This window comes from Dama dama, chromosome 30, assembly GCF_033118175.1.
Source record: "Dama dama isolate Ldn47 chromosome 30, ASM3311817v1, whole genome shotgun sequence".
Taxonomy (NCBI): Eukaryota; Metazoa; Chordata; class Mammalia; order Artiodactyla; family Cervidae; genus Dama; species Dama dama.
The window spans coordinates 15,917,681-15,941,277 of NC_083710.1; the positions used below are offsets into that span (position 1 = coordinate 15,917,681).

The 23,597-nt window shown below is 38.2% G+C and overlaps 1 protein-coding gene across 1 annotated transcript in view; it reads right to left on the bottom strand.

Moving 5' to 3' along the window:
* Positions 1 to 23,597, bottom strand: part of VWA8 (von Willebrand factor A domain containing 8) — a 367,266-nt gene that overhangs the window by 201,533 nt on the left and 142,136 nt on the right. The window contains exon 21 of the mRNA XM_061133632.1: positions 11,325 to 11,401. Within this exon, the coding sequence (XP_060989615.1) occupies positions 11,325 to 11,401 (77 nt within the window). The remainder of the gene's footprint in view (positions 1 to 11,324; positions 11,402 to 23,597) is intronic.

Genomic DNA, 23,597 nt, shown 5'->3' on the forward strand with positions numbered 1-23,597 from the left:
GCTTCATGAAAGCAATGACTTTGACTTCTTGTTCATTACTGTATTTCTCAAGCCCTAGAATATGACCTCAACATGATCTCAATAAAGGTTTCTGGTAGTAGATGCTGGTAGTGTCCTACCTAGATCTCCTTTGCCACCAAAGGCACTCATTTCAGAGTTTCTGCAGCACTGACTTCTAAAAACTCACAGCTGCACCCTTCTCCAAAGAACTATTTGCCACTAATGGGGAGTTCCTTGTCCAGAACTGCCTGGGTAGCTAGAGATTCTGCATCCCTCTCCTACAGGGCAGCCTGTAACTAATGCCTCACAGATATGGGGGCAAAAAAGTCTGGCCCTCTGCTTCCAGGTGGGATAACCGAGTAGTTGCATTCATGCTCCAGAGCTTCCTATGAAGAGGCTGAGATGAGACTTTATCTAAATCCACCTCTTCCTCCCCAGCCTTTTTATCCTGACTCCTTTACTTCCCCAAAAGTTTCACCTAAAAGCTCTGCCTCTAAAATTACTTACACAAACACTTTCATCACTGGCTCTTCTTCTAGAGTACATGAAGTCGGTATGTGTTGACTATTTGGATACATAAATCAATAAAGTCAAAGCAAATAAAGGAATAATTCTTAGATTTTCCAGCAATGCTCTTATCTCTTCTTGCACAGAACATTACAGATACGTCTCCCTGAAGAGAAACAGTTAATGGAGCTGTCAGCTGAGCGACCCCATTAGGACACACATCTACTTGCTTAATTTAAGCACCTCACCCCCTCTCCTTCTGCTCACGTTGTCACTGCTGCCATCATCTGAGGAGTCTGGCTACAACAGTATCTGTCTCACTTACAAGGAACGGCACTTTATAAAGCTCAACAAAAAAAAAACATTTTAGATCTTAACGAATTAAAAGATGGTGGAGAAGTATACGGCACTGGCCCAAGATACTTCTTTACTCTGTTGTCCTACCTAAGGATGCTGCTGGGAGAAACCTGCAGATGATGACGGCTGGAGAGGTCCAGAGAGAGGGGAGTGGGTGAAAGCGGTTGGGACATGATGTTAAGCATGTTATGATAATCTGACATTGAAACAATTGTAATACTGTTTATTTTTCTTACAACTAAGGACTGAAAGATTTAAAAAAATCCCTCCCCGCAGCAGAGTGTCACCGATTTTTACAATGGAGGGACGCAGACAGTAAAGAATAGGACTACAATACAGAAGACCCAGGTTCGATCCATGAGTAGGGAAGATTCCCCTGAAGAAGGGAATGGCTACCATTCCAGTATTCTGGCCTGGAGAATTCCATGGACAGAGGAGCCTAGTGGGCTACAGTCCACGGGGTCACAAAGAGTCGGACATGACTGAGTGACTAATACTTCAGTGTGAAATAATTATTTTCTTAATATGAATTTGCTTTATAAGTTAAACACACACACACATACACACAAAGGACCGGAAGGCTATAAACTAAACTGACAACAGTGACTGACCTGAAGAAGGGGAGATGAGATTGGCATGGTTGTTAAAGGTGGCTTTAGCTATAATTAGTGTTTTCTTTCTGCAAGTAGAAAAGTAGAGTCAAATTGGAGAAATATTCATAGTTGTTAAATATGAGCAACAAGTTTGGCTATGTTATGTGCTATATGTTTGTATTTACATTTTTTTGATTTTTGAAGTTTTTCTCAGACTAAAAAAAAGTACACAACACTTGAAAAGAATGTAGCTATTCTCTAGTGGCAAGGGATTTAACAAAACTAAGAAAAAATACACACTGCATCAGTGGTTCTCAAGCTTATTCAGCTTGTGATTTAGGAAATAAAACTAAAAAAAGAATCCCATAGGAGCCTGCTTGTTCCTAGTCTTTTCTTCCAAGACAGTCTAGAGCAGACCGCTTGCTAGGATCTACAGTTGAGGGTTGGTCTGCAGCTCTGATTCACCTGTCTCTATAACCTACAGTAACAACTGTTTGGGGGGATGCACCCAGAGAACTGAAGCAGTGTCTGCCTGGGAGGAGCATCCTGTAAAAGATCACAGGCACTGATTTAGTTTACGTTTTTATGAACTACCTGGGTGACAGGAGAGAAAAGAGAGCTGTTACATTTATTGATGATACCTCTCAGCGATCATCAATCCTAAAGGAAGCAAACCCTGATCCTGGGAAAGATTAAGGGCAAGAGGAGAACGGAGTAACAGAGGATGAGATGCTTGGATGGCATCATAGACTCAATGGACATGAATCACCACTTAACGACTGAGCAACAACCTCTCAGGGAAGATGAGTTGAGATAAAGTAAGTTTAACAGTCTGGAGAACAGTGAAGAAAACAGAAAATGAAATTTGAGAAGGATATTACTATTGGGGGAAAAAGATGGAAAATATGGAATAACTGGCCAAAGGAAAGACTTTGGGATCAGGTTGGGCAAGGGTTAGGAACGTGAAGTTAGAATTTCAAAAAATCAAGCTATTATATGTAGAATGAAGTAAAAACATGTAAGAACTGCTTGGCCAACATCTTAACACATGGCTAGTACTTTGGTGAAGTACTTACTGATGTGCTACCACCACTAAAATAATGTCTGATCAGTGAGACAAGGTCAAGAAACAGCACAGTACAATGGCTAGAGCATAAGGCTGAAGCCAGAATACATGAAGCCAGCTGTGTGACCTCAGACAAGCGTTTAACCTGTCTGTGCTTCTGTACTCATCTGCAAAAAAAGAGGTGGCAATGGCGCTGACCTCAGCCAGCTGTGAGCAAAAACGAGTTACAATCTGAAAACAGCGTAGAACAGAGTAGTTAATATGTACGTGTTTTTTTTATGGAAAAGCAAACATAATATAGGAATTTAAATGGATTTGGAGTCAAAAATTATCGCAGATCTAAAGATCTGCATGGAAAAATTAGAGGTACTGGCATACTTCATTCTGTAAAAAAGCAGGGGGGGCAGTAGAAGACATTCTTAGTGGGAAAACTATTAACTGCTGATAAAAACGTGTCTGAAATAGCCTTTTCCAGTTCTTAAGGGGGAAGATGAGACAGAAGGACTATCCTAGCACCTTTGACATCAGACATGTTTCCAGTTCTCTAGTCCTCTTATCAGTGCTAAGAAAGTCTTGATGGCTCAATCATAATTTTTTCTATGAGACTTCAAAAAAGCTTTTTGTTTTTCTATTTCCTCCTGATATATCTATTGCCCTTTGGGACTTCATGAATCTTAAAATTTATACTGTCACATTCAGTTTTCTTCAGACTGAGGAATGTCTGATATGCTGAATTATGCTGTGCTTTTTAAAGCATGTCATCATTCACTCCAGGATATTTGATGTGGAGAAGGTTGATGCTACAGTTTTACAATTCACTTTGTCCCATTTGATTTCATGAAGAAAAAGTATACGAAAATATGAAAGGGGAAAAACAAGAGTTTTAACAACAACCAGCTCCAATGTGATGCAGTAGTCCCCTCTCACCCACTTTTCTTTTATCCCCTCAGCCTTGATACAGTTATCAATCAAAAATTAGCCAGTTAAACCTGTTTCAATAGGTCATTGCCAGTATGTTTGTTTGACCTCAACAATTTGATCTGCATGACTGCAATCACCTCCTCGTGTTCTCTGTGATTAAATCTCATCTGACTCTGATCTACCCACAGACTGTGGTCCTAGTGATCTTTCTTGCTTTAACTCCATCACACTGCATTCAGGATAAAATCCAACCTCAGCAAGGCCCATGAAGTCCCCACAAAGTCCCATGTCTTCCTCTTGGCATCAGCTCTCGCATCTACACACATACGTGCCACGCTGTCCAAACTGTCTCTCACTTCCTATTTTTAGACAGCCAGTTTTCAATATACGCCATATATATATGGCATATGCCATCAACCATAATGCCTTCTTCAGTGTTCTGCACTTAGAAGACTACTACTTATCCGTGAAGACTCAGTTTGAGTGTCACCTTCTCCAGACCCCTTCCACCAAATCACTTGCACATACTCAGAGGATTGGGTACCTCTCTTCAAGGGTCCCACAGAACCTATGTATGTTTCCTTCTTGGCTTCTATACAACATTGCATCTTAAATGCTGGTGTACTGTCGCCCACTGACGGGCAAGCAAGGACATCTAATCAATATCAATATCATCATCTATACAGTCAGCCCGCCACACCTATAGGTTCTACATTTGAGGACTCAACTGACTGCGGACTGAAAACATTTGGGAAAAGAAACTCAAAGTTCCAGAAAGCAAAAACTTGAATTTATTGTGATCCAGCCACTATATGTGTGTGTGTGTGTGTGTGTGTGTATAATTTATATTGCATTTATTACTATTTATATAGCATTTACACTGCATTAGGTATTATAAGTAATCTAGAGATGGTTTCAAGTATATGGGAGGATATGTGTAGGCTATATGCAAATACTATGCCACATGTAAGGTACCCCCTGGATTTGGGTGTCCATGGGAGTTCTGGAACCGATCCCCTACAGATACTAAGAACGTCTATACATCATCAGTGCCCTAAACAGCCCCTGGCAAACAACAGGAATCTAATAAATAAAAATCAGGGGAAATGAATTAATATATAATAAACAAACCAGACTCCTACCTTTAAAAAATTCCCTATTTAGCTAGGGAGACATGACTGGGGGAAAGGAGGAGATGGAAATAAGATATAGAAATTAACTATAATGCCATTTGGAGTGAGAAGTGGGGTACATGGCAAGAAACTATTATTTATGAGTTAGCCTAAGTATTTAGGTGCCTAAAATGTACAGATATTATGGTTGGTCCTTTTCATACTGCCCTAATTTTCACAACCATCTTGAAGGGTATTATTTCAATTTGGTAACTAAGGAAATAAAGACTCAAGGAGTTCAAGACCACAAAAAGTTAATGGTAAAGACATAATTTTATATTTAAAACCCATGTTCTTTCTACCACAAGGTACAAATTCAGTCCTATGGAGTTTCAGAGGAGGGAAAAGTTACACCCAGAATGACAAATCAGAAAAGTTCCATGTAGAACTAACAGTGGACCAAATCTTGAAGGATTCGAGGAGAAATAGATTTTATTTTAGAGGGAGGAATAAAGACCAGCATGGATACGAGATCAAAACTGGTCAGTAGGATAGAGAATAGTCTAGTCTGGAATACGCTGGGAAAATCTCACAGAAGAGAGAATTGGGACTTCCCTGGTTGACCTGAGCACTCTATATTTACAATGGACATTAATATTGGAAAAATAAACAAGTACGTAGGTCATGCTAATGAATGGACCTGTGCCATCATCTCCATATATGAAGGGTAGCAGATAAAAAAAAATCTGGTAACATATTTCAAAATTAAGGTAATTCTGATTTTAATACAAAAGTGTACTTATATCCAAGGAGGAAATATAGCTACAGAAATTGCCATATCAAGTTAACTTAATGTCAAATTACAATAACATTGTGGAAAAAAAATAAATAAATGCACTTCACAAATGTGAGTCATGTAGTCTCCTCTGTCTGAAATATGTACCATAAAAGTCATTATATGCATTAATCTTTAAAGTTATCTAAATCATATGCTTAGGGCAACATCTTGATTTTAACAAAAAATATGAATTGCCTAGCTTGCTCATTTTATGAGATCTGATCTTAAAACATAAGATGGCCATCCTCAAAAGTACACTGGTTATAAATTTTATTCATGCATGTTTGGGGATGGTTTTACTTATCAAGATCATGTTTTTAATGACTCATAACTAATTTTGTTGGAAAGACATCCATAAACTACATCGAGTGTGACTGATTATTTAGATGGTAACATCACAAATCCATTAAAAGGAACCTAAAATAAACAGAGTTAATGACCTTAAGTAAGTCACCCATAGATCAGAGAAGTTCCGAACATTTTTTTCGACTGCTATTTTTAGGTTTTTTAAAACATACGTTTCTCTTAGGACAACTTCATCAGATTAAGTTGTATGGTAAATATAGCCATTAAGTTGTACATAATAAAGAAAAAAACTTTTCATGTTGAAAAGCCTTTCAAAATATATATTTTAAACAGAAATGGAGATTTTTTACTTCCAACTTTACATAATAAATTAAATATCAAATACTGACAAACAGAGGTACCCCAGTGCCTATTCGTAGTACTATCATCAGTCAATGATATAGCAATCAGGGCTGTAGCAAAAATAATAAAAATCTATCTGAACTTTTTACTACATTTTGAATTTAGACTTTTTCTTCATAGACAATGTATCTATATATTTATGTAGCCAAAATCAGAAATACCATGGGATATAATCAACATGCAATTCTTCACTATTATTTGTTATTGCTCAATGAAAGATAGTATAGGAGATATTCTAGGCAGAAAGTAAAGCATGGTACAGTCAGCCCTCTGTATTCACACTTCCTGCATCAATCAACCTCAAACTGAAAATATCTGGGACAACAAAAAATTCCAGAAGTTCCAAAAAACAAAACATGAATTTTTCATGTGGCAACTATTCACACTGCATTTATACTGTATTTACAGTTTACATAGCATTTACATTGTATTGGCTTCCCTGGTGGCTCAGACGGTAAAGAGTCTGCCTGCAGTGCGGGAGACCTGCGTTCAATCCCTGGGTTGGGAAGATCCCCTGGAGAAGGAAGTAGCAACCCACTCCAGTATTCTTGCCTGGAAAATCCTATGGATAGAGGAGCCTGGCAGGCTACAGTCCATGGGTCGCAAAGAGTCGGACACGACTGAGTGACTTCACTCACTTACATTGTGTTAGGTATTACAAGTAATCTAAAGATGATTTAAAGTATACACAGGATGTGCACAAGTTATATGCAAATACTGCACCATTTTATATAAGAGACTTGAGTAAGCATCTGTGGGTTTTAGCACCCATGGGGTCCTGAAACCAATCTACTAAAAATAATGGGGGACGACCTTATCTCTAATCTTCTAAAGTTTCTACAGCATCTTGAATACTGTCTTCTTCTTTCCTATTTAAAGATAGTAGAATACAGACCTAAAAGATGACCCTGCCCACTTCTATTCAACAGAGATGAGAAAACTGAGTATCAAAAAGAGACTCCAATATAGATAGTTTCAAACACATATATAAAGGTTAAACACCAATTATTTAATCATTCATATAAAAAAGTTTAAAAATAAGCAGCAAATTAAATTCAAAGAAGATAAAAGGAAGGGTATAATAAAATCAGACGTTATTGAAATAGAAAAGAAACACACAAAAGAGAGGTTCAACAGTGCCAAAACCTGGTTGCTTAAACAGAACAAAAACACTGATAACTCCCTGGCAAAAGTGACCATGAAAAAAAGAGAGAAGGTAAGTAACCAATACTAGGAGTAAAAATGATGATACGTTACTGGGCCTAAGGACATCAAAATATCATAAAGCAACATTATAAACAAGTTTATGCTAATAACTAGAAGACAGGGAGTAATTCCTAGAAAAATAAGATCGATTAAAACTTCTTACAACTATTTAAGACAATGAATTATAACCAAAAGGCCTATTTACAATGAATGTGATGGTGACACAGACTAGGAATGATTACTAAGCATGTTTTCTTTGCTTCCTTTTTTGTTTATTGTTATTAAGTAAACTTCATAATCCACAATCAGAATTAGTGGAGCTAGCTCAGCCTAACATATCTTTCTTTAAAAATATTTTAATGTCCAATATACAGAAAGTTAAAAACTGCCCCACCATTCAAAAGGAATCTCATATAAAGTGACTTCTGTATTTCTGGACATATTTTTAAGGGCACCACTAAACAGTCTGGACTAAACACAATACAACCAAAATGAAACAGATAAAACAGCACAAATTCTCCTAAGAATGAATAACTGCAATGCTCACTGTATCATCCTTAAAATGTAAAATACGAGTCTTGCTTTGTGTCTTGTGGCTCAAAAAGTGGAACTATGATATGTTACAAATCAAAGTCATTTAAGCAAAAACTAGCAAACTAGTTCAACATTTTGATTCTTTTATTATTTCCCCCAAACTTGGTCCATGTAGAAGGAAAAAACTGGTGGAAAGGCTTAAAGGTAAGGGAAACAAGGAGCTAATTTTTTAGATTCAGTAGAACGTAAAAGATTGAAATAATTACAAATAAGAACAGTATTACAGCTCCTTAAAGATAGGGACTATGTTTCTTATTTCTTTCTATATTTCAAAAACACCTAGTCTTGTAATCTTGACATAGTAAATTAAAAAAAAAGAATATAAAGCATAATTCATACAAAAAAGAACTATGAGAAACACAAAGATAGGGAAAAGTTTTCTGAAGCTACGTAAGTGAGGTATAAAAGCTTACGAGTTGAGATGACCTACCTGGTCATGCCCAGTTAAAATTATTAAATTAAAATTTACACAAATTTTGTTTAATTTATTCCTAAATGTTTTGTGTTTTATAATAAGTATTTAAATGATTTTCCCATTGTCCATTGCTTTTATATAAAAATACAACTGATTCTGTAGATTGACCTTGTATCCTGTGACCTTGCTTAAGTTACTTACTAGTTGTGATAGTTTTTTTGATTTCTTAGAATTTTCTATGTACATAATCATGCTATCTCTAAATAAAGACAATTTAAATTCTTCTATTTAAACATGTGCCATTTATTATTTTTTCTTGCCTTATTGCACTGGCAAGGACCTCTAGCACAATGATGAACAGTGAATATTCTTGCCTTTCCCCCCATCTTGGGTGGAAAGTATTTAGTTGTTGTTTTTTTTCTTTAACCAGTAAATACAAGTTACTTATAGGTTTTTCATTGATGCCTCTTAACAGGTCGAGGAAGTTTCCAGATATTTGTAATTTGCTGTGACATTTTATCATGAATGAACATTGCATTTTACCAAATTTTTTTGTTTGTTGGCTTTTTTTCAGCAGGGCAGGGGCAATGACTGAAATGATCATATGGTTCTTCCTTTATGCTGTAAATAGAGTGAATTACATTATTTCATTTCAAATATTAAACCAACCTTACATTCCGGGGATTAAAACCCATTTGGTTATGATGCATTATCCTTTTTACATATTGTTGAGTTTGACCTGTTAATATTTGTTAAGAATTTTTGTATCTATGCTCACAGAGAATACTGAACTGCAATTCTCTTATATTACACAGGTTTGCTGGTAAAAAAAATAATACTCTGTTTTTGCTCATCTAAGAATGTCTATATTTCTAAAGAATGTTTTGCCAGATATACTAATGTATACTAACTTTTTATTCTTTTGGCTGTTGAAAAACAACCATTTCACTGAATTGTGGTTACTCATGACACGTCAGTGGTCATTTTTATGATTTCCCCCCTATATGTAATATGCCTTATTTATTTATTTAACTATTTTTGCTTGCAGTTTTAAAGATTTCCTCTTTCAATTTTAAACAATTTGATTACATTTGCTGTGGTTTCCTGCTTATCCTGCTTGAGGTTCACTGAGCTTCCTGGTGACTTAAAGCTTTTCACAAAATTTGGGAAATTTTCCATCATTACATCTTTAAATAATATTCTGCCCTGGTCTTTGTCCCCCATCTTTTCTTTTTTTGATATTTTAATTGCCTGTATGTGAGACTGCATCTCTAAGGTTGCTATTTCTGTACTGAGAATTCCTAATTATCCCCTCATTATGTTGATTCCCCCTTCACATGCTTGAACATATTTAAGGCAACTGTTTTATAGTCCTTATCTGCTAACTCAATCATCTGTCATTTTGGGGTCTATTTCTATTGACCAGTTTTCCTGCTTATTTGTATGTCTAGTAATAGTCTATGAAATGCTTGATATTGTAAACACTCTGTTGCTAAATGTTTGGATTTTGTAGTCTTCTTTCAAAATTCAATGGTAAGTTTGTTCAGCTAAGCAGCTAATTTATTTCTGAATCGGTTTAATTGTTTCCAAAACATTTCCCCCCAACATCTAACCCTTTCATTTTTAAAATCATTTTGTATGAGGAAAACTTACAAAATAGTGTTAAATAGCAAACATCCTTGTTTTTTTTCAAGAGTTATTTTTAAACTTATTAAGGGGGGCATAGAATAGCTTTTACTCTAGGGACAGATTTACCCTACTTCTAAAGCATAGATTTCACAGCATACATCTTTGAACCCCAGGAGTAAGTTTAATGAAGGCTCCTAACCGTGTGGGAGCTCTGGTAATTGTTCAGCTCACCAGTCTCTAGTGGTTGTTCCTTTACCAGTGTCTGAGTCATGTGGTGCTAGTGAAGAGACTCAGGTTGGACCCCTGATTCGGGGAGATCCCCTGGAGGAGGGGATGGCAACCCACTCCAGTATTGTTGCCTGGAGAATCCCATGGACAGAGGAGCCTGGCGGGCTACAGTCCATGGGGTCACAAAGACTCAGCCACAACGGAAGTGACTTAGCAGGCACACGAGCACTGCGGTAGGACCAATGTGGTACCAGTGACTGCATCACAACCGGAGGTGTAAATGCCAAGAGGGAGTGTTTGACCATCGCTCAGCTTTACTCTGGCACTCTTCTCTTTCTGCTTTGGTCCACTAACTTTACCTTCTTTTCTCCTACACTTTCCTCTGAAAAACACATCATTATCTAGTAAAAGGACTCAAAACAAAAACCAATTCTTGTAACTCAATCCAGGGTTATTTCCACTACACAATATTTTTGTTAATCTCCTGGTATTAAAACAATAACAATTCAATCTAGTTTTAATTTGCTTATTACTTGGTATACTTCTGAATTTTTTTCTCTCTCTTTTGGTGGATCTGCTGCGTATTTTTTATTTTAGAAAGATTAAGAACAGGTTCATTGATAAAGCTAAAAACAATCCATGCTGAGAAAATCTATTTGATTAAAAGCTATCCCTGGACCAGCAAACCACACAAAACTAAATAATCCATAAAGTATTTTCCAAGAAGGCAAGAGTAATAATTTACTTCTTCATATTTTTGAGTTCCTTATCTCACACCTGAGATTCACATGGTTCACTATTTCTCCTTGTGAGCTATGTTAACTTCCTGTTAGAGAGTGAGCTTAGTCTCCACATTCTTTTCTTCTAATTTAAGAGCCTTTATGTTGATGAAAACTACTTCCTGAATGCAATGTTCATCACTTTGTCCACAAAATATCTATGAATTCATGTTTATAAAGCATTAGTCACTTTAAAAATAAATTTTGCATGGTTTTATTACCTTTTAAGGAGAGGAGAGATAAGGGCAGAAGGAAAAGAAATAAACTGGAATATTAAAAATGGGCCTTTAAGAAAATATTTTAAAATTGTACTAGGAGCAAAATAAATGATTAGACCAGATCTTAAGAGGCTGTGGGTTTTACCCTCTTACCTGTGCAGCTGGATATATTCTCGGGGTCTGTTGAGCAGGTGAAGGAATCTATCAACAATCTTGTTTTTTCCTACACCCTGTAATCACACAGAAAGCATTAAACAAAAAAGGAACTTGTGTGGAGGTAAAACAAACCAGAATAATCTCTTACCGATAATCTGTCCTAGTTTATTGCTAATGCAAACCAAACTAGTAAACACATACAGCACATCTTTTATGACATAGTTTTTTTTTTTTAACTGACTTCTAAATACACTAGCTCTAAGTTCTTCTTATTTAAAAGGAAATTCAAAATTATCTTCAGCCTTCTGCAACTTGTTTTTTATTTTCTGCTCTTTCATTTTACACTGAGGTGTAAATATTACAGCCAGAATATTTCAGATTTAAAGAATGGCAGCAAAGGAAATCAAGGAAGAGTAAAAACAGATTTCTAATCCACTCTTCAGAACTGTGATTTTTAGTTATATAAAGATAAATACAATACTGTACTTCTTTTGCTTTAATTAAACACTAATTTATTCTCCTTTTATCCTACTTTCTAGTCCTTTAAGACCTTGGAAACCTGAAATTATAATCAGGGTTTATTAACAAGTCTCAACTATATCTTCTCTTCCTAGAAATGCCCTCATTTTCTCACAATTTACTGACGCCAAGGTTGCTGTCCTTTCGTAGAGGACAAGCTGTTAAAAATGGAATCCACTCCCATGCTATTGCTCCATTTCAAAGTTTTCACTTAGAGATGAACCACTCTATTAATGGGATGTACAACTTCTAAAAAGTAGATTGTGTGGGAAGAGTAGAAGTGGTTTAAAAAGCTGCATTTTATAACATATGTTGTAGCAATAAAAATACCTTTATTGATTTCTTACACTGTCCACCGTCAAACATGGTACAAAGCTATATAGGTTTTAAATGGCATGTTGCAATAAACACAAAATTTTAAATAAATACGTTCAGACAAACAAATTGTGTGTTAATTATATCAGCTCTGTTCAATTCAAGAAACGTAGGGAAAAACAAATATCATAAGTGCATTGTACTGTCAAAAACACAAAAGGGTTTCTTAAAAGAACAAGTCATGAAAAACCACTGTGGGGAGCTCATGCTCCCTCCCCGCTTCCAAGATTACAGATTCCTCCTTGCTGTTTCACATTCCTCTTGAGCAATTTTAGGAGCTTGTTGTTGTTGTGTTGTGTTAGTCACTCAGTCGTGACTGACTCTTTGTGACCCCAAGGACCGTACCTCCTCTGTCCATGGGATTTCCCAGGCAAGAATACAGGAGTAAGTTGCCATTACATGCCCTATAAATGTAGGATGCAATGTGAAGTCCCTGACTGCCACTAAGAGGGTCCTTTGCTATGTCTTCTTTCAATGTGTTAAAAAAAAAAAAAAAAGAAAGAAAGAAAATTCAACTGAGTAAATTTTAGAAGTCTTATTGACCTTATTCAATGTTTCATGAATCTAGCAGATAGAAAGGAGAAGCACAAAAGAAGAGACTTTCATAAGCAGAAAGGAGCAGGACAAGGAAGTTCTACTAGCAAAATTGTTACAGCAGGTTGTGACAGGTCATTATCCTAAGGGGTCTCTTGGGCCAGTGACCTCATCATGGCTGACCAGGTGATCCTCATTTACTGGTTTAAGACTCCATTTCTGGGAGAGGCTGAAACTATAATCAAGGTAAGCCTGGGTTTTGTGGTTAGAGTTTAACGTACGGGACTCCATTTGGGGTTGGTATGTGCTACTTTTAACACATTTTAGAGTCTTCCCGACTCCAGCCTCATCTGTCTCCTGGCTCCATATACTCTCTCTGGGACTCTGACCCACTCCCTGCACTTCAGCCATCTCATATAGCTCACACATCTCTCCTAAGTCCCAGCTGAGATGAGATCTACTGTTCTGAATTGTCAACTGAGCTTCTGTACCAGATGTTCACACTGAACTCATCATGCTTCCACCAAAACCTACTCTCCTTTCTTTTTAACCCACTCTGAACAGTATGGCCTCATACCCAGCTGGTCAATGAATGAGTCTCAGAATGTTTTTGACTACTGTATTTTTTCCCTGCTCTCATTCAAAACGTCACTAGAATCTCTGTAGTTTCAATCTGCAAAACTTTTGCCTGCCTTCCTTTCTTCCTCCCTCCCTCCCTCCTTCTCTTCTCTTCTTCCTTTTTATTTCCTTTCACTCCTTTCTCCTCCACTTCTCTTTCCTCCCTCCCTTTCTTCCTTCCATATCTCCTTTGTCTATTTTATCAACCTTTTTAGCACCTAATGTTCTAGGTATTGTACTAGCTGAGTGGGATACAATGATAAATAAAGTAACTACAACCCCTAACCACACTCATAGCTTACAACCCAGTAGGAAACAGACAATGAAACAAAACGCAGCAAGCCCCCTACATACAAATTTTCAGGTTGCGAACATTCAGAGGTGCAAACGTGCGTTTGCATGTCCGCTGACATAAATGGGTTCAGATGTCTGGTGCACACTGCCGTGTGCATGCATCCTCTGTAAGTGTACTTTACTGTACACTACTGTAAAGGGTACAGTCTCTATTTCAAGCCCAGGGGGTCCAAAAGCATAACGGCAGCAGTACACAGCTGATGGTGACCGTTGGGTACCAAGGCTAACTTTGCTGTGTGTGCGTGCTAAATCCCTCCCATCGTGCCCGACTCTTTGTGACCCTATGGACTATAGCCCTCCAGGTTCCTCTGTCTGTGGGATTCTCCAGGCAAGAACACTAGAGTGGGGTGCCATTCCCTCCTCCAGGGACCTGCCCAACCCACGGAGAGAACCCAGGTCTCCCGCAGCTCCTGCCCTGCAGATTCTTTACCCCTGAGCCACCAGGGAAGGCCTTAGCTTTGTTGTACTTACAAATAAGTTGGACTTACGAATGAGCTCTCTCAGAACAGAACTCATTTGTATGTAGAGAACTTACTGCAGATGTACATGTCATGTGTTCTGCTATGGAACATCCAAAGGTCTTGCAGATTTAACCAAAGGCTCAGGAAGTCCCACCATGCAGTGATGTTCCAGTTGAATTACCAAGGAATTAAAGAGGTTACGGGAAGGAGGAGAAAGAGGAGTGTTCCAGGTGGAGAGAACAGTACGTGTAAAGACTTGGGGTACTAGAGAGCTGGAGCACCGGATGGGTCCAAGTGAAGTCAAGGAGCAGGAGTGAGGAAGGGAATAACAGGGAACAAGCCTAGAGCAGGGGGCAGGGTCTAGCTCTGGCAGTCCTGGAAGCCAGGGGAAAGAGTTTGGTCTGTTTCCGAATAGCACAAAAAGGCCACTGAAGTAGAGGGGTAACAGGATCAGATTTTCACTTTTGGAAAATCATTCTGGTGAAATGACAGGACAGAGAACAAGACTGAAAGCAAAGGAAAGCCATTTGGAAACTTCTTAACAAACTCAGGCTGGAGATGGTGGTGGCTTCAAGTAAGGAGCTGAGAGGCATGAACATACTTAAGAGACAGTTAGGGGAAAGGACTTACAAGTTCTGAGGATGAGCTGGATGTGAGGTGAGAGAAATCAACCCTTTTGTCTTGGGCAACAAGGTGGAACGTGATGCTACTTAAAGACACATGAGACTGGGAGGCGAGGGGCCTCTGCTGGGTAGGGAGGGAAGTCTAGTATTAAAAAGGCAGTTTAACTTTGGAAAGGTTGACTCTGCGGTGCCTGCTTCGCACACCTGCTCCTGCCTCTCCGGCTCACTGTCACTGCTCCAGGCAGCCCATCGCTGTGCTTAGACTCCTAGAAAGGGTCCTCTTGGGCCTCCCGCCTCCAGATTTACAACTGGCCAGTCCAGCATTTGTTTAGTTACTTTTCTTAAACAGAGATCTCATCAGGTCATTTCTGGCTTCATTTTAAAAGCTCCAATAATTCCTTTGAGGAAATGCTAAAACCATAACCCAGGAAGGAATTTCTGTAAATATCCTGAGCAAAATGAGACAGTTACAGCGATCTGTTCTTTCCAATCACAGTTTTCGCCTAGAACAAAAAAACCTTGAGGATTACTTTAATTGAATAAATACATAAACAGTATCTTATTTTTCCATTACAAAAGCCACACATACTCATTTTTCTCAACGAGAAGTTTAGAAAACAAAAAAACTACCCAATGTGCAATTGTCAAAATAAATCTGCTACCGTTTTCATTTTGTTCCTATGGTTATTTATCTTTACTTACTAATCATTACCTTATATATACAATGTGTATCCTTTAATAAAAATTGGCACAAAATAAATAGCTTTTACCTCACACTTGACTCTTCTGGAAGATAATATTTAGTTGGGAAGATCCCCTGGAGGGGAAAATGGCAATCTGTTTCAGTATTTTTGCCTAGGAAATCCCACTGATGGAGGAGCCTGGCAGGCTACGGTCCGTGGGGTCACAAGAGTCGGACCCAACTGAGCAACGAACAGTAACAACAACAAAAGGGAACGAAAATTTTAAAAAGAAGAAGGAACCTATGGAATGAGAGATGATCAAATAACTATGAATTGTCTCAAAAGGATGGTGCTTTCTTTTATCATTACTCTTTTGTCTCATCATGTTCTCTGTGACAAGGTACTAGAAAGAAGGACCTTTACAGAGCTAGGAGTCGGACGGCTCTTTGACTACAGGGTTAGGAGGAGGAATGATTCTGTTAAGCCCCTAAGGACAGGAGGAAAACATACTTTAATTTATTAAATATTTTAAAATAAAATAAATATTTTAAAATAAAATAAAATTTGAGGAAAGAACAGAAGAAAAGGAAAGGGGCATCATATAGTTTGTTCTTGCTGAAAGAGGTAGAAACCTCTTCCAGCAACATTCTGCTCCTGTTGGGCCAACAAAGAGAAGGAACCTGATGTTTTTCGAGTCTTCTGCTGCATGCCTACCCGCCCTTCCAGTGTTTCACCACCCACACCCTCACACCAGCCACATCAGTGGGAAGTAACTCTTCTGTCTTGGAGAAAAGCAAACTTAAGTTCAGGGCTTCCCCAGTGGCTCAGCGCTAAAGAATCACCTGCAGTGCAGGAGACAAAGGAGACATGGGTTCGATTCTCACGTTGGGAAGATCCCCAGGAGAAGGGGACGGTTACCCACTGCAGTATTCTTGCCTGGGAAATCCCATGGACAGAGGAACCTGGTGGGCTACAGTCCATCGGGTGACAAAGCGTTGGACACAATCAAGCATCAGTTCAGTTCAGTTCAATCGCCCAGTCGTGTCCAACTCTTTGCGACCCCATGGACTGCAGCATGCCAGGCTTCCCTGTCCTTCACCAACACTCCCGGATCTTGCTCAAACTCATGTCCATCAAGTCGGTGATGCCATTCAACCATCCCATCCTCTGCCGTCTGCTTCTCCCCCTGCCTTCAACCTTTCCCAGCATCAGGGTCTTTTCAAATGAGTGAGTTCTTCTCATCAGGTGGCCAAAGTATTGGAGCTTCAGCTTCAGCATCAGTCCTTCCAATGAATATTTAGGACTGATTTTCTTTAGGATTGATTGGTTTGATCTCCTTGCAGTCCAAGGGACTCTCACCACAGTTCAAAAGCATCAATTTTTCAGTGCTCACCTTTCATTATGGTCCAACTCTCACATCCAAACATGACTACTGGAAAAATCATAGCTTTGACTAGATGGACCTTTGTCAGCAAAGTAATGCCACTGCTTTTCAATATGCTGTCTAGGTTGATCATAGATTTTCTTCCAAGAAGCAAGCAAGCGTCTTTTAATTTCATGGCTGCAGTCACCATCTGCAGTGATTTTGGAGCCCCCCAAAATAAAGTTTCTCACTGTTTTCATTGTTTCCCCATCTATTTCCCATGAGGTGATGGGATCAGATGCCATGATCTTAGTTTTCTGAATGTTGAGTTTTAAGCCAGGTTTTTCACTCTCCTCTTTCACTTTCATCAAGAGTCTCTTTAGTTCCTCTTCACTTTCTGCCATAAGGGTGGTATTATCTGCATATCTGAGGTTATTGATATTTCTCCCAGCAATCTTGATTCCAGCTTGTGCTTCATCCAGCCCAAAATTTCGCATGATGTACTCTGCATATAAGTTAAATAAGTAGGGTGACAATATACAGCCTTGATGTACTCCTTTCCCAATTTGGAACCATTCTGTTGTTCCATGTTTGGTTCCAGCTGTTGCTTCTTGACCTGCATACAGATTTCTCAGGAGGCAGGTCAGGTGGTCTGGTATTCCCATCTCTTGAAAATTTTCCACACTTTATTGTGATCCACACAGTCAAAGGCTTTGGCATAGTCAATAAAGCAGAAATAGATGTTTTTTTAGAACACTGTTGCTTTTTCTATGCTGCAACGGATGTTGGCAATTTGATCTCTGGTTCCTCTGCCTTTTCTAAATCCAGCTTGAACACCTGGATGTTCACGGTTCACGTACTCTTGAAGCCTGGCTTGGAGAATTTTGAGTATTACCTTGCTAATGTGTCAGATGAGTGCAAGTGTGTGAACATTCTTTGGCATTGCCTTTCTTAGGGACTGGAATGAAAACTCACCTTTTCTAGTCCTGTGGCCACTGCTGAGGTTTCCAAATTTGCTGGCATATTGAGTGCAACACTTTCACAGCATCATCTTTTAGGATTTAAAATAGCTCAGCTGGAATTCCATCACCTCCACTAGCTTTGTTTGTAGTGATACTTCGTAAGGCCCACTTGACTTCACACTCCAGGATGTCTGGCTCTAGGTGAGTGATCACACCATCATGGCTATCTGAGTCATGAAGATCTTTTTTGTTTAGTTCTTCTGTGTATTCTTGTCAACTCTTCTTAATATCTTCTGCTTCTGTTAGGTCCATACCACTTCTATCTTTAATTGGGACCAACTTTGCATGAAATGTTCCCTTGGTATTTCTAATTTTTTTTTTTTTAAGAGCTCTCTAGTCTTTCCCATTCTGTTGTTTTCCTCTATTTCTTTGCGTTGATCACTGAAGAAGTCTTTCTTATCTCTCCTTGTTATTCTTTGGAACTCTGAATTCAGATGGGTATGTCTTTCCTTTTCTCCTTTGCCTTACACTTCTCTTCTTTTCTCAGCTATTTGTAAGGCCTTCTCAGACAACCATTTTGCCTTTTTGCATTTCTTTTTCTTGGGGATGGTCTTGATCACTGACTCCTGTACCATGTCATGAACCTTCATCCATAGTTCTTCAGGCACTCTGTCTATCAGATCTGAGCATGCAAGATCAGCACACAAACTTAAGTTCTAAGCAGTTAGGATCCTGCAGACAATGGGATTTTAAAGGCAAATTCACTCTGACTTAAAAGAGGGGGCTGTTCTCTGCTTCACTATATTGCAAAACAGAATGTTAGGAGGTAGTCTCCCTGAATTGCTTTACATGAAAGTTTATTATTCTAAAGTCATGGAGTCATAAATCAGTTACTCAAAGATTATAAAACAGCCTAAAACATGTATCCAGGAACTCCCTGTATGCAAGGTTCAGAAGGGAGAAGATGAGGAAGTCAATTTTTCTTTCTTCTGCAGGAATTTTTAAAGTGGTCTCCAAGTGATTGCTTGCCATGGCTAGTGCTCAGCTTGCCAAGTGCTCTCTGAAGCGTCTTAACTTCTGACCTTCCCTCCAGTTCCTCCTAATTCTTCAGTAACTTCCATAGACTTGGCTCCATTTGTATGAAATTTAAAGATTTTTTTCATACGGTCCTAATTTTCCTTAGAAACACTAACTGTATGAATGTCATCAACAAATACCAATTGCAGTCAAACATAACAACTAAAAAGCTAGTATTATAGTAGCATCAGGAGAAATAAATTGCTTTTTAAAAATAACCATAGAGTTTTCATCAAATGTTGAAACTTTTAATCCTTTGTCTAAAATGCCTGAAAATATACTTACTATACAAGCAGTTGGGAGACTCAGACAGTCAATCCTCCTTAATCTGTCTCAGGTAGAGATTTATACCACCATCTTCATTCATCTGAATAAAGAGGGCCTAGACAAGCAAATCTCCAAACACGATCTTATTCTAACAGTTCTTAATCCAATAACACAGTGAGAGGTCCCTGCTTTAGGAATCACTAGAAATTTCTTATTTTCCAAATTCTCTCAGTGAACATACATTATTTATGTATCCAGAAAAAATAATTAAACTGCATAGTAAAATAAATAAATAAATAAATAAACTGCATAGTAAACAGTTCCAAACATGTGCATAAACAGGTTCCCTGTAACAGATCCAGAAACAGTACCCGAAAGTCAGGCAAAACAACACACCTTTTTTAATTGTACTACTAGTTTGCATGGCTTTAAAACACACTGATAAAGCTTCCTGGCAAAGTCAAAAGCTCCTTTTCAAACAGGAATAATAAAATCCACATCCTTGAAATTTCCCTTTGAAATAATGTGCTGCTGTAAATGGCAAGGTTAGACTCTTTGGTAGTTCGGTCACTTGGTATAACCAAAGCAGCCAAAACAAATACTGTGGGGGGGTGGGGAAGAAATCAACGTGCTTACAAGAGCAATATACAGATTCAAAACAAAGGCAAGAAAAACACTCACTAAGAAACACTGGATGGATAAACTGAAGATCAAAGAGAACACGCGGGCTTCCCTGGAGGCTCAGTGGTAAAGAACCGGCCTGCCAATGCAGGAGACACTGGTTCGATCCCTGTGATGGGAAGAGCCCCTGGAGGAGGAAATGGCAACCCACTCCAGTATTCTTGCCTGGAAATCCCATGGGCAGAGAAGCCTGGCGGGCTACAGTCCCTGGTGCCATAAAGGAGTCAGATACGTCTTAGTGACTGAACAACAGCAAGAGAGAGTGTGCAGCATGGCAAAGAATTTCCATATTGTACTTTAGGCAACTTCATAGCAAGAGGTTTCAGAACAAACACAAAATAATATGATATCAAATAAAGATATCATTATGCTTTATGAAACCAAATATTTTATAGCCTTGGGACTCCTAAGCCACTGTAGCTACAAGAAACACGGCACACTTTGTTATCAAATTCCCTGCTGCCACTAGCAGCTGGGGACACAGGCGGGCAGAAGTCTGGACAAACTGTTCTGTCCATCTATAGACATTAGACAATTATTCCGGCATAGCAACATGGTGTATTTCTGATGTTACACAGCAGCAATCTGCCACTGCTCAGTTCAGATGATTAATTAACAAAATACACACATTCTTTAATTTTGGCAATAAAATATTCACAGTATCTCAATATTAAATAATTCAACAAACATTTACTAAGCCTATACCAGGAAAAAACTAAATCTGTTCATTATAAGCCTCTAATTAACAGATGGTATGAGATACAAAGGATTATATGGAATTATGTAGTAACAATGTGTATAGTGTCCTCCTTAGTCAGTATTAAATATATGCTTACTGATTTTCATAGTGTATAAAAGATTTCAAAATTAAATGCTATGAAAATTCAGGGGAAAAAAACAATTTTTTTAATTGTTGGGAAGTAATTAAGACAGAAATTTCCAGTCTGGAAGAAATGAATATGATTTCATCGCATTATGGTAAATTAATCAAGAAGTTAAATTGGGTTGATGAAATTTACTTTAGAAAATACTTTGTCACTGTAAGTTCATCAATATTGGTATAATTTTGATAAAATGTTTATATTCATGGAAGTGGGTCAATATCTCTCAGGATAAAGAGAATAGGAGAATGTATCTCTCAACCTTCAAAGGGACTGAGGAGGTACATCAACTGAATGCAGTGTTCACTCTTGCTTGGGTGCTGATGGAGACAAACCAACTGTAAAGGGACACTGGGGAGAACTGAGGAAAACAGACTGCAGGGCATCAGTGTACATTAAGGGGTTATTATTAGCTTGTTAGGTGTAGTAATCAGATTGTGGTTGTGTAAGAGATAAAAACTAAGACAGGATAACAAAAGTGCATTATGTAAAGGTATGGTCTTTTAAAAGGCAACATACAGATAATATGTTCAACACAGATTAAAACAAGATGAACAAAATTCTGATAATCGTTGAAACAAAGTTATGGGGACAAAGGAGTTCATTATATATTCTACTTTGTATAGAATATATTTTACAATTTCATAATAGAAAAATTCAAAACGCCCTGAACTCTGTATGTAAAGCATAGCTCCTGGCCTATTATAAGCGCAGAACGTGAGTTAGCTATTACACATTATTATTGTCATTGCTATTGCGGCTGTATTACTGGTACAAGAACTAGTGTGAGTGGGTGCTAAGTCGCTTCACTCGTGTCCAACTCTTTGCAACCCTATGGGCTGAAGCTCACCAGGCTCCTCTAACCATGGGATTCTCCAGGCAAGTATACTGGAGTGGACTGCCATTTCCTACTCCAGGGGATCCTCCGGACCCAGGGATCGGATCCACATCTCGTGTGTCTTCTGCATTGGCGGGTACATTCTTTATCATGAGGGCCACCTGGGAAATCCAAGAATTAGTGTGGTATGGTGGAAAAAAAGCATGAGCTTGGGAGGTCTGAGTCCTAACTCAGCCATTAACTAGCTATGTGAGCTTGAGCAGATATTCACACTTTTTGAGTTTCAGTCTATTTGTCAAGTATGGAAAACAAAAATATTTATCTCAAAGGGTTTCCATAGAACTACATGAAATGATTCTTAAAAGTATATTGGGGGAAAAAAGTATATTGGAAATTGTAAAACATACAATTATTACCATTTTTAATCCTTGTTCATAAGAAACTTGTAATTGAATTATAGATGAAATTTAAAAATCAAAACAACTTTAAGAGAAGAATGAATTAAACACTGATAAAACACTATAAATGTTCAGAGGAAAACAAGATTATTTCTATTTGGGGGAGACTAAGACGAGCTTCCTAGAGGAAAAAAATCTGAGCTCTTGAAAACTGCAGGATTTTCACAGGGAAAGATGAGAGGAAGAAGCTCACATGAAGCAAAACATACATAAAATGGCTGGGAGACTAGGAGGGCATCGTGGACTTGCGTGCGAGCGAAGTGGCTTCAGTCGTGTCTGGCTCTGAAACCCTGTGGACTGTGGCCTGCCAAGCTCCTCTGTCCATGGGATGAATGCTGGAGTGGGTTGCCATGCCCCCCTCCAGGGGATCTTCCTGACTCAGGGATCAAACCCGCATCTCTTACGTCTCCTGCACTGGCAGGCGGGTTCTTTACCACTAGCACCACCTGGGAAGCCCACTGTGTACTCAGGAAGGGTAAGAAACTCTGACTTGGAAGAACCAGAACTGCAAAAGAGGTTTGGAGACAGGTCATAGGTTTTTTCGAGGGTTTCTCTTTGAAAGAGATTTTATCTGAGAGGCAAGGGGAGCCACTTTCAGCTTTCAGGAGGAAAATAAAATTAAGAGATGCTAAGATTGATCTCAGTGTTGATAGATTAGAAAGTGCCATGGAATTGTAAAAAGTACCTACAGAATCAGTACTCTAGAAACCCAAAGCACATGAAAGTCAGAGACTGAGAAGGCATCTCCTAGGAAAATCAGCCAGAGCTCACTTTTTGTTTGATAAGGAAAATACAATATATTAGAATTTTGGTAAAGGTAAAAAATATAGACTCTGGAATACAAGCAGAGCCTGAGTATAAAAATTTCACCAGAGTGCTATTATTTAGTAAAATCATACAAAGGGCTCACTTAAAAAGGGGAAAAAAAAAAGGTTGACAAATCTAGCACATTATTGGACTATATTCACCTAGAAGTAATTGTGAATTATTAACTGTGTCTCATAAATACAAATTAAATTCTGATGATTTGCTTTGCAATTTGTTTAACATCGCAAATGAGAAAATATTACTATATGCAGATGATTAAACTTTCACTTCTTAAAACAAACACTATATATTTTTAAAACAATTCTTATATAATGGGGTTACCTAAGCATTTTAGAACACTGCATTACTGAACTATTTCTTCCTTCAAATATCTGATAAAGTGCAACTGCCTCTCAAAACTCAAGTGTGCTTATTCAGAAACAGAAGGTTATTTATTTATTCTGACCAGGCCGTGAGGCATGGGGATCTAAGCTCCCTAAGCAGGGATCGACCTCGTGGCACCTGCAGTGGAAGCACAGAGTCTTAACCACTGGACCGCCAGAGAAGTCCCAGTTTATTCTTAAGGAGTTTTTAAACAACAAAAAAATTATGCACCTATCAGCTGAATCTATAACCCAAAAAATTCACCAAAAATACTTGGTATTTCAAATATAATAAAGCTCTATAAACCAAAAGAAAGTAATATATGGGGAGGAAGAAAGCTTATTCTTTTTTTCTCACTATTTTAATTTATTAATTGAAGGATCAT